Source organism: Saccopteryx leptura, chromosome 4, assembly GCF_036850995.1.
Source record: "Saccopteryx leptura isolate mSacLep1 chromosome 4, mSacLep1_pri_phased_curated, whole genome shotgun sequence".
Classification (NCBI taxonomy): Eukaryota; Metazoa; Chordata; class Mammalia; order Chiroptera; family Emballonuridae; genus Saccopteryx; species Saccopteryx leptura.
In genome coordinates, this window is record NC_089506.1 from 166704783 (window position 1) to 166717385 (window position 12603).

The following is a 12603-nucleotide window of genomic DNA, read 5'->3' on the forward strand; positions in this document are numbered from 1 at the left end:
CATAATTCTATTAATTTTTGGTGGATTCTTTAGGGTTTTCTGTACATAGTTTTATGTCATCTGCAAATAGTGACAGTTTTGCTTCCTCCTTTCCAATTGGAATGCCTTTTATTTCTTGTCTGATGCTGTGGCTAGGATTTGCAATACTATACTGAATAACAGTGGCAAGAGTAGGCATTCTTGTCTTGTTCTTGATCTTAGAAGAAAAGCTTTCAGTGTTCACCATTGAGTATGTTGTTAGCTGTGGACTTGTCATTGTTAGTGTTTATGAAGTTGAGGTATTTACTCACTTTGTTGAGTATGTTAGCATCTATGTTCAATTCTCTTTCTTTGCAGTGTCTTTATCTGGTTGTGGTCTCGAGGTTAGGCTGGCCTCACTGAAAAAAATTGGAATTGTTTTTTTCTTTTCAGTTATTTTTAATACCTAGAGAAGGATAGGTACTGGTTCTTCTTCAAATGTTCAGTAGAGTTGACCTGTGAACCCCCTGGAGATCGGCTTTTGTTTGTTGGGAATTTTGTTATTACTGCGTTAGTTTTATTGCTAACAATTGATTAGTTCAGATTCTATTTCTTTCTGGTTTAGTCTTAATAATTCCTAGAAACATAGAACTTACCAAGACTGAATCCTGAAGAATTAGAAGATTTGAACATACCATTACTGATTTAATTTTACAAATAACCAAAAAATTTCTCAAAAAACAAATGTCCAGGATCAGATAACTTTACTAGGGAATTCAAAGAAGAATTAATACCAATATTTCTCAAACTTTTTCAAAGAATAGAAGAGGAGGGAACACTTTCAAATTCATTTTTCAAGGCCAGCATTATTTTGATACCAAATATAGACAGAATGCCACAAGGAAAGAAAATTACAGGCCATTATCTCTGAGAAACATAAATGCAAAAATTCTCAACAAAATATTAGCAAACCAAACTCAATAATACATTAAAAGAATCATATACCATGATTAATTCAGGGATAGAACAATGGTTTAAACATCCACGAATCAGTCATTCTAGTTCACCACATTTACAAAACAGAGGACAGAATTCATATGATTTTCTCAATAGATGCAGAAAAAGCTTTTGATAAGTTCAACATCTCTATTTATGATAAAAACTCTCAAGGTCATATAGAGAAAACTTACCTCCACATAATAAAGGTCAGTTATGACAAACGCACTACTAATGTCATATTCACTGATGAAAAGCTGAAAGCTTTTTCTCTGAAATCAGGAACAAAAAAAATAGATGTCCACTGTTACTACATTTATGTAACAGTATTGGAAGTCCTTGCCCTGGCAGTTAGGCAAGGCAAAGAAATAAAAAGCAACAAAATCAGAAAGAGGTAAAATTGTGACTATTTGCATATAACATGGTGATACTATATACAGTGTGTCTGTAAAGTCATGGTGCACTTTTGACTGGTCACAGGAAAGCAACAAAAGACGGTAGAAATGTGAAATCTGCATCAAATAAAAGGAAAACCTTCCCAGTTTCTCCCAGGATGATGTGGCAGCATGTGCGCATGTGCAGATGATGATGTAACACCGTGTATACAGCGGAGCAGCCCATGGCCATGCCAGTTGAGATGTGGACGGTACAGAGGAAAGTTCAGTGTGTTCTGTGGCTCGCTAAATTCGAATCCGTGACCAAAGTGCAACATGAATATCAGCGCGTTTATAACGAAGTGTCACCACATAGGAATAACATTACTTGGTGGGATAAGCAGTTGAAAGAAACCGGCAGTTTGGTGGAGAAATCCTGTTCTGGTAGACATCAGTCAGTGACGAGTCTGTAGAGACTATACGGGATAGCTACCTAAGGAGCCCTAAAAAATCTGTGCATGAACCCACATCGAACTGCACTGAATAGGTATGAAACTGGGAGAGTTTTCCTTTTATTTGGTGCGGATTTCACATTTCTATCGTCTTTTGTTGCTCTCCTGTGACCTGTCAAAAGTGCACCATGACTTTACGGATACACTGTATACAAACCTTATATCCCTAAAGACCTCACCAGGAAACTGTTAAAACTAATCAATGAGTTCAGTAAAGTTGCAGGATACAAAACCAATACACAAAAACAGATTGCATTTCTATACACTAACATGAACACAGATGGACCTGGAGATTATTATGCTAAGTGAAATAAGCCAGGCACAGAAAGACAAATATCATATGACCTCACTCATATGTGGAAACCAATGAACAAAGTGAACCAAGGAACAGAATAGAGGCAGAGAGGGGCCACAGAGAGCAGAGGGACAGCTGTTAGAGGGAAGGGGGATGAGAGGATGGGATCAGAGAAGTTGAAGGGGTTAATAAAATGATATATACATAACACATAGATATAGACAACAGGACAGCCAATCCCAGAGGGAAGAGGGAGGGAGTTAGGGGGAGGGGAGCAAAGGGATGTAATGGGGGTCATGGGGGTGGAGGTGATGGTGTTATATTGAGTGGGACACTTGAATCCATGTTAACACAATAAAAATTAATTTAAAATAATAATAATAAGGTGGGCCATTGTGGAATCACCATGTTTGCCTAGAAATAAAATGAGATTAAATCCACTAAAGAAAATAAAAAATAATGAACTATCAGAAAGAAAAATAAAATCTCATTTACAATGGCATCGAAAAGAATAAAATACCTAGGAATAAATCTAACCAAAGAGTTGAAAGACCTACACACTTAAAACTATATAACATTGATGAAAAAATTAAAGAAGATGAAAATAAATGGAAAGATCATGTATTGGAGGAATTAGTATTGTCAAAATGACCAATCTACAGATTCAATGCAATCCACATCAAAATTTCAATGGCATTTCTGACAGAAGCAGAGAAAAAAAATTTAAAATTTGTATAGCACCACAAAAGGTCCTGAAAAGCCAAAACAACCTTTAAAAAGAACAAAACAGGAGGCATCACATTCCCTGATGTCAAACTATACTACAAAACTATAGTAATCAAAACAATATGGTGTGATGCATAAAAACAGACATATAGATTAATGGAACAGAATAGGCTGCCCAGAAATAAACAAAAATAAACCCATGCCAACATGGTTGATTAATGTATGGCAGCAGAAGCCAATATACAATAGGGAAATAACTGCCTTTTCAACAAGTAACGTTGGGAAAACTGGACAGCCAGATGAAAGAAACTGGACCACTGTCTTACACCATACACAAAAAATAACTCAAGATGGATTGAAAACGTGTATGTAAGGCCTGACCGGGCAGTGGCGCAGTGGATAGAGCATCACACTGGGATGCGAAAGGACCCAGGTTCAAGACCCAGAGGTCTCCAGCTTGAGCGCGGGCTCATCTGGCTTGAGCAAAAACCTCACCAGCTTGGACCCAAGGTCGCTGGCTTGAGCAAGGGGTTACTTGGTCTGCTGAAGGCCTGCAATCAAGGCACATATGAGAAAGCAATCAATGAACAACTAACGTGTCGCAACGAAAAACTGAAGATTGATGCTTCTCATTTCTCTCCGTTCCTGTCTGTCTATCCCTCTCTCTGTCCCTGTAAAAAAACAAACAAACAACAAAAAAAACTTGTATGTAAGAAGAAAATATAGGCAATATTTTTACATCAGTTGTGGCAATGATATTTTGGCCTGGCACCAAAAACAAATATAAATAAGTATGAGTACCTCAAGTTAAAAAGCTTATGCAGAGCAAAGGAAACCATCAACAGAATGATACAACAACCTACTGAGTAGGAGAAAATACTCGCTAATTATGTATTTGATAGTGGGTTAATATCTAAAATATGTAAATAACTTATACAACCCAATAGAAAAACAAAAACAAAAAATTAGATTAGAAAATGGGCAGAAGATTTGAATCAACATTTTACTAAAGAAGGTATACAGGCAGCCAATAGGTACATGAAAAGATTCTCAATGCCATTGATCATTAAGGAAATAAAATTAAAACCGCAATGTTACCTCACATCTGTTAGAATGGCTACTATCAAAAAGACAAGAGCTAACAAACGATGCTGGGGATGTGGAGAAAAGGGGACCCTGTGCACTTTGGGTGTAATGTAAATTGGTACAGCATTGTTAGAAAACAGTATGGAGGTTTGTCAAAATATTAAATATAGAAGTACAATATATATAATCCGTCAATTTTACTTCTGGGCATATATCTGAAGACAATCACTATTTTGAAGAGATACAATCACCCCTGTGTTCACTGTAGTATTATTTACAATAGCCAAGATATGGCAACAACCTGAGTGTTCATCGGTACATGACTAGATTAAGAAAATGTGAAAATATACATTATCTGACAGCATGGATAGAACTTCAGTGCCTAAATCAGACAGAAGGCAACAAATACCAGTGACTTTCCCTTATATGTGGAATCTTAAAAAGTACACACACACACACACCAAGTTCATCGATACTGAGAAGAGACTCGTGGTTGCCTTACGTGGGGTTTCAGGATGGACGAAATGGATAAAATGGGTCAAGGGTACAAACTCCCAGTTATAAAATAAATAAATCATTTGGATATTTTGTACAGCATGGTGACTACAGTTAATATTGTATAGCGTATCGAAAGTTCCTAAGAGAGTAGATCTTAAAAGTTCTCATCAAAGAAAAAAATATTGCTATGTGTGGTGACGGATGTTAACTAGAATTATTGTGGTGATTATTTTACAATATATAAACATATCATTATGTTGTATACCTGAAACTAATGTTATAAATCAATCATACCTTAATAACATAAGTATGTAAATTATTAAAATGATCAAAGCTAGGTTCAAAGATCAAGGTTATAGAATTATAAACTTTCAGTTCTGGAGTGTTGGTTTATATAAAACATGCCTTTCTTGTTATCTGCCCAAATATCAGGTATTATCTTACAAAAAGAAGGTATTCGACTCTGTATTCTTTGTACTTTCTTGAAGAATTAGTTTTAACTATAGCCATTGAATGACTTTCATGAAAAATGTTAAATTATTGGGTGCCAAACATGAAAAAGAGTTGACATGAAGACAAGAAAAGTAATTTTCCTACTAAATATCCTAGTGAATGTCCATAATGACTCTACTAAGAAGGACGCTAATTTACACAGCTGGAGATGATGATCAGTAAGCACACCCCACACTCCAAAAGGGAGCAGTTACCATGGTGTAGGCATCCTTTGGTTCTCATTGTACATTTTTCAAGAAAGTGAAAAGACCATTCTACTTGACTTTAGAGAAGGGGCATTTATAAACCCTGGAGTGGAGGAGCAGTCAGGGTGGGTAGCTACAAGGGGTTAGAATGAAATCATTTCAGAATCCTTTGATACCACTGTAAAAGGGATTTTGTTATGATCATTTTTACCCTATACGTAAAAAGACAAACAAACACAAATATGTTGGAAAAATTTTGAAAATCTTCACCTCTTAGATATTGGAAAGAATGTTTGTGCTTCACCTCCATGGTTTCACAGCCATTTGCAGAATGTACTTGGCATGGGCATTATTTTATTTCTGTGCTTCTCCGGAAGACTAGCAAAAAAAAAGCCTAAGAACTTAGCTGATGTAGCTCAGTAAAACAGGTGACCCAAGATTTTGACAAAACAAGTCACCATGTAATTTAAAGTTTTTATCAGCAGCTCTGTTAACTTCGACGCTATTCAAAACACACACAAAAAGATATTTTCCATAAATGAAACTATCAGTGGAGAAAATGAGACCTTTAAGCAAGGAAGACTATCTGTAAACAGTGATGAGTAAACAAATTAAGTTAAGAAACTTTCCTTATTGCTTTAAGTTTGTTTGTAATTTTAGCAGAATGAAAATGATGTAGGCAGAAGACAAATTGCCAAAATCCAACTTACTTAATCTCCCAGGCATTGATGTGTATAAATTTATATATTTTTTATATAAACCATCTATCTCATTTTAAGCTTGCATGCTGGCTGAATATTCGTTCTTAGTGGGGGAAAGTGATTTGGAAGCTGATTTGGTTAAACTAACAGCCTGAAGGCTGTTTACTTATTTGGCAATATTACTAGTCCTGGAAAGTAAAACTCGTGAAGAAAATAGGATCACTAGTTTTAACAATTCCTTTGGTAAATTTAAATATGTTACTATGAGACCAACATAGAACGACGTACCCCAAAATGGTCACTTACTTATCCACTCACCTGGTCATGGTTTCGTTTGCCCCCAGGGAGATACAGTTCTGAGAGTGACGTGTGGAGCTTCGGCATCCTCCTCTGGGAGACCTTCAGCTTGGGGGTCTGCCCGTACCCTGGAATGACAAATCAACAAGCCCGGGAGCAAGTGGAAAGAGGTGAGCCCAAGACAGGGAGTGGCCGTGCCACATCCAGCCCCAGGGACAGTGCCACGGCAAGTCTGTGGCTTTCCCAGTGGGAGGAGGGTGAGTACTGTTTGGGTGTGTGGAGCAAGCAGAGGTGTTTGTACATCTGTGGCTCTTATACAGCAAAAGGCAAGGGGAAACATCAGCGTTGAAGACAGTTCTAGGCTTTTCTCCCATGACTTCTGGAAGGGCTGCCATTCAGTCTCTTCGAGGGAAATAGTCCGGATAGTGTTCCCCAAGCTCCTGTTTTTTATTCTGTGCCACATAAACACCATCAGTATTACTGCAGATTGAAACGTAGTTAGACCTCAGGACGTTTTTGAGAATTTTTTTAACACTTCTGAAGAAACGCTATGGTGTTCCCAGATCAGCAGTGGGAATGGGTGACGCCCTAGCATGCATTGGTATAGTTGACAGCTTCCAAAAAAAGAATGCTATTAGGAGGAGCAGGCCGTCGAAGGAGGGCCCGCTAGCTTCCGCCTCCCTCTACCTCTCACAGACCGTTCACTCCCTGAGGCAGGCACGAACAGGCCGCCCACCGCACAGTGCCAGGACCCCCGAAGTGGCTCTGCATTAAAGAGAGGATTCTTCTTGAATTGTAACAGCATAAACTTATATTTACTGTATCTCATTTTTGAATTAGTGTTTATTAAATCCTCAACCTTGCTTCCTCTTCAAAAACCTGGGTAGTACAGATAATGTTTTTAAAAACACCACCCACAACATCTAAAAGCAAATACGGTATGCACTTGTATATGATATAACCCACATCAGACTTTGCAACAAAAGGACAGTGGGTTCTGTGAGTTAGAGAGTGATTCCATGGCTCGGTAATACTGAATTCCGCCTCGGAGGTAGAAAAAAGTCAGTTTACCTAATAAGGGTTTTCTGTTTCTACTGCATGTATAACATAAGGTAGTAAATTAACAAACAGCGTGCCCTGTGTGGACATTTCTGTCTTGTCTCCGTTCTGAAGTCTCTATTCTCCCCTTGGGTCTGCAGGGTACCGAATGGCAGCCCCTCAGCATTGTCCAGAGGAGATCTTTAAGATTATGATGAAGTGTTGGGATTATAAACCTGAAAACCGCCCCAAGTTCAGTGAACTTCAGAAAGAGCTCACTGTCATCAAGAAGAAAACCACATAGTGACAGACAGCGCCCAGCACAGCCGCCAGGACTCCGCCCTCCAGCACCACAATACTGTTCTTCTCGTTAACATGAGTTTATACCACATTACCTGCAGCCATCTGCTAAGGTTATTTTTTTATTAACTGGTTTTTTTTTTAATATGTGCCACTTAAAAAAAAAGTCAAATGCATTCAAGAAACAAGTCTGTCCTGCAAAGCAAGGGCTTTAGTAGCTCACCCCAGCAGTCCTGCCGTCTCAGGCCCCTGTAATAGCAAAGCACAGGCCCTGATGTGAGGGAGAGCAGATCTTTTCCACACCAAGACCACTGACGTTTCTCTAAGCTTTTCTACTGCTGGCCCAGCCGGGGTCGCTGTCCTATGCCGCGGCCCTGACTCCCTCGGTGCTAAACGCCGCCTTGGTCATGCCCTGTTTTCAGGACACCGTCCAACTGAAATGACGTTCTGCTCTGCCAAGGCAAGATTATATTTGTAAACATTTTATATTGGGAATTACTTGGCCCTCCTAGGGCTTTTTTTTTTCTTTATTGCCAGAAATAAGTGCTGTGTAAGAATCGTCACATTCCTGTATTAGTGGTAAGATTGTCCTTTCTCTCCTCTGTTTGGGCATCAGAAAACCATGCATGAGATGTCCTCAAATCCTCAAAACACTCCTAGTGTTGAGGCAGCAGCTTTTAAAGGTTGCCTTAGAGAGCTGTAACAGCAAGAAGTTTGCACAGGAGGGTGGTCTGGAGAAAGAAAGCAACTAGAGTAGTGATCAGAAAAGATGGAAAACCTAGAATGTCTTCTTATCCAGGTTTTGTCTTTATAAACATACACACATCCCCTTTCTATTTTATGGTCTGAATTCACAAAACAGGTTCTAAGAAATGTTTTTCAGGAGTTCATAGATAAAGCCTTCTTAATGGCAACAAAGAATTTTTTCAGAGAAACTACTAAGCACAACAAGTTCACAGAACCAACAGAATACTTTTGGGAAGTGCGTTCACCTCAGCGGAGGCAACCCAGAATTGAACCCCCGTCATTGGCACCCCTTGACTGTGCTGTCAGTATTTCACGATCCTGGTTCTGAAACACATTCATGTGTGTACACACATGCACATACACACTAGCAGGAAGCAAGGCAGGTGTGAAGGGAGTAAATGGTTACGAAGACAAATGGACACTTGAGGAAAACCATACAACACTCCTATTTCCACTTTTCCTCCTCGTACCCTTATCCGACAGGTGTGCAAGCACAGATCTGGAGATGCTTTGTCGGAATAGGTAACGGAGTTAAACCTAGGATTCTGTTGAGCTAACCCTTAGCTGCATCCCGGGACATGCCCATGTTCTGTGTATAGTTGCCTCTCAGGATAAATGTGTGTGGAAGAGACGGTCACACTCAGGGGTAAATGTGGCATGGGAGCTTCTACTAAGTGCTCAGGCATGTGCCCAGAGAAATAGCACCTTAGTGACTATTTGGTCTTTGTTTATTGGAAGAGCTTATGGGATAGAAAATTCCTCCTGCCCTCTTCAGTGGTTTACTGCCTGTGAGTATCATTGCACGGAGCTCACACTCATGACTCTAAAAATGCAGAAAAGTATAATACTGAAGAGAAAGAATGGCTTGTGTCTATCATTTCAATCTCCTTGCAAGTTTTATACATTCAATGATTACTACATTGAGACTAAAACAAAAGCATAATAAACTTGCCCTCAAAAATATATGAAATATTATAGCAATTTTTTTTAAATCAGCAGTTCTCTCTTCTGTCCAATATTGTAAATAAATGGAAGCTTCTTTTGATGGCATCCACTGTGGTAAATCAGAACACAGCCTCGTGAATGAAAATTAAGTGCTATGGTCTTCAGACCCTGGCCAGCCTTCTACCATAAGAATAAGTGGGGGACCTTTCCGCCCTTTGCCAGTGTTTCTAAGTGAATCTTTCCATCCTGTCTTTTGTTTATAAAAACAGCCTCCCATCACTTAACAGCCTCGATGCTGAACTCCCAGCAAGGAGAGAGAATGATGGGTGGAATGGCTCTATAATTTTGTGACCAAGACCTGAAGCTTGATCTTTGCGTTCTGGTTTAAAGAAGGAACATGGCATTGATATTTCACTCATCCTGTGTGTTAGAATTTACAATTCACATCATAACTCTGCTTAAATGAAAGAAGCTTTTCAAAGCATCGTGACATCTCCAGCATTTAAATTCTATTCCACTCTTTGTCCCAGAGCAGGCAGTGGTGTGCTTCAGGATTAATCACTCATTGGGAGTCATTCAGGATCATATCAGTTGTACAGAATATTAAATCTAACATAGGCACATGCATCAAGAAAAACTTATGTAAACCTTTTTTTTACTGTTAATTTTCTTGCACTTAAAGCATAATTTATTCATTCCTTCTGTCACTGATAATTATTGGAATTATGTACTTTAGGAGGCTAATCCATACCCAAAAAGCACACACATTTATGTTCTGAATTTGCAAGTTGATGTAGGAAAAGAAGGCATCAGAAATGCACAAAATCCTATGACTTGTTTAGTAAGAAAACAGTTGTAACCAAAATTGCCACTGGTCTGAATGTAATTAAGCCAAGTAGCAAATCTTTGTGTTGTTAATGGATTTTTCAAGAGTTGCATTTATCATTCCCATACAGTACCTGTCAAAATTCCTTAAATTTATGAATACAAAGGAGGCGGTGGGTGCCCAGGCAGTCTGAATTTCACCTGCAATTTTCTATCTTGAATCCGTAAGAAGCCTTTATGAAAAATATTTAGCTAGTTCATCATTTTTCAAGGAAAGAAATCTTTTAATGTCAAATTAACATTTATTACCAACATGTGAAACCTAAAATTAATTTTGTATTCGAGTAATCTGAATTCATTTCCCAAAGCCAACGTATTCCTTCTCCTCCAGAAAAATAATAATAAAGGATTAACAGGTTTTGACTAAACGCTCAAGACCAGAGGCTTATTTCAGCCCAGCTTGCCACTGGGTCCCCAGTAAGAGGCCTAATATAATTATCTCTTTTATGTTCCCAAATTTAATATAAGAAAGTTCTTCATTCATAATTCAGCATTTCATCACAAATACAATATTATATAAACATCTTACAAGTAGATCAGCATAGACCATGTGCCAAAATTTGTATTAGCTATTGTTCAGTGCACATTTCACAATTTTTCTTTTATTCAAGAGTTATTTTTAAACAAATGTTTAGTTAGTAAAATAGTTTTAATGTTCTTTAAACCACAGTATGGTTTTCTTGTTTATGTGCCCCTCCTGTTTCAGTTTTGCCACATAGTTTTATATATGTTTGGCTAATACCACTAAAATAACTAGGGCTTCACAAGTCTAGTGTGCACTGTGTCAAGAAGAAAGTGTTTTAATTATATGTTACATGCTGAGGACCTGGTAGTGGGATAAACACAAAAATTAGACTGCACCAATATACGTCTGGGTGGTATGTCACTCAGAGTGATCTCAGGCCCTCTACTTTATAATTCATTTTTGTGAGTCATCAGATATTCTAAGAGAGTACCTGAGAACCTTACTTCCCATACACTTAGTTATACTCTTTGTGGCCTTATGTCCTGTGAAGTGAGATTAATTGAAATTTTCTGAAAAGAGGTTGTTTGCCTCAGCCCTTTTTTCTCCCCATATACTCCTTGATGACACAGCTGGTATTTAAAATGTTTCTTATCAACAGAATTGATTGTCTGTAAGCACTGTTCTGAGTCATGTAAAGACTGACTTTTGTGTTTAGGTCAGAGCTCTCACCCAACACAGAGAGTAATGCAAAATAAAAAGAGCAACAAAGGGGCAGACAATTGAAAGACACTTCGCTTTATGTATTAGTGTTAATTAAATGGAAACAAAGATTTTATATGAAAATGAGTTTATATTACTTTTCCACTTTACTATTAAGTTAGCATGAAAGTTTAGCATTAAAATAAGCTGTTACCGCTTTTATTACTTTGATTTGCTTATACATACCAGAAATTTTTTATTAAATATTTTATTTATTTTTCTGTTTTGATGAGTTTCATATCAAGTCTGAATATTATATTATTTGGAAGAATCCAGAACTGCATATTCATTATTTCAAAAGAAAATACTTGTGTACCAAGATTACCTACTTGAAAGAGATATTGGTACAGTCTAACAGTCCCATAGACCTCCCCTTTAAAACATATTCTAAATATAGAGGGTGTGTAATCTATATATCTTAGTCATAATTCAATTTAAGGAAATATTTATTACCCCTTGGAAACCATCCTACTGCCTCATGATGATTCAAGGATTAAATTCTGAATTGTTAAGTACAGACACTAAGACTCACTTAGCGGCCCGATAAGGACTGAGATTCGTGGGGAGTGGGAAAATCCTGCTACTCAAATCCCTAGTCACTCTAACTGCAGAAGTAATGAGCACAGGCTCCCATGTATCTGTCAGCAAAGAGCTGAGGCAAGTACAAAGGCCTCTGAGACAGGGTGGTGTGGCCCCTGTAGACTAGTGAAATCACTAAAGGGGGACAAAGAGCTGGACAATGTCACTAGAAAGCCTAAGGAAAACTGCCACCAGGTCCGATCCTTTCCTATAGAAAATTTAAAAGATATTGGAGCCAAAAGAAGCAAAAGAGGTCACCTGCCAGTTCGTGGGCCTGAGTGTGAGCAAACCAAGCCGCCCACCCCCTGCATTTGGAGCAGTTTTATAGCCCTTTTTCAGAGATCTGCTGCACTGAGCAACATGTATACTTACTGTCCTGCCAACTAAAGGATTGGGTCCTGTGCCTTCAAACTTTTAAAGAGACTACTCCATGTCTCTCTGCATTTGCGTAAGTTGTGTTTAACATTTCTTCAGCTAAGATCACTGATTGTCCATACCTTATTGGAAATCTTTGGTTGCAGTGGGGCTCATCTCCTAAAGGAAAGCGTGCTTATTTCAGCCCTCATCTACCTTTTGACTAATGTTAACTAATTGGCTCTAGAGTTACTCCAAGAGGGACCTTATTGTGATGACCACTCCTCTGGGAAAATATGGAATTAAGTGGGGAGGTAAGAGAAAGCCAGTTAAATAGCAATGGTCCATGTCTTTATACTAGTAACATGGGAGGGAAGGGACTCTCAGAA

At 38.3% G+C, this 12603-nt stretch overlaps 1 protein-coding gene across 5 annotated transcripts in view; it reads left to right on the forward strand.

Annotated features, from left to right (window-relative positions):
* FER (FER tyrosine kinase) overlaps positions 1 to 10507 on the forward strand; it is a 460210-nt gene extending 449703 nt beyond the window's left edge. For all 5 annotated transcript variants that reach the window (XM_066381979.1, XM_066381978.1, XM_066381980.1 and 2 more), the window contains 2 exons: positions 6189 to 6311; positions 7341 to 10507. In XM_066381979.1, the coding sequence (XP_066238076.1) occupies positions 6189 to 6311; positions 7341 to 7483 (266 nt within the window). In that variant the 3' untranslated portion in view covers positions 7484 to 10507. The remainder of the gene's footprint in view (positions 1 to 6188; positions 6312 to 7340) is intronic.
* Positions 10508 to 12603: the final 2096 nt, after the last annotated feature.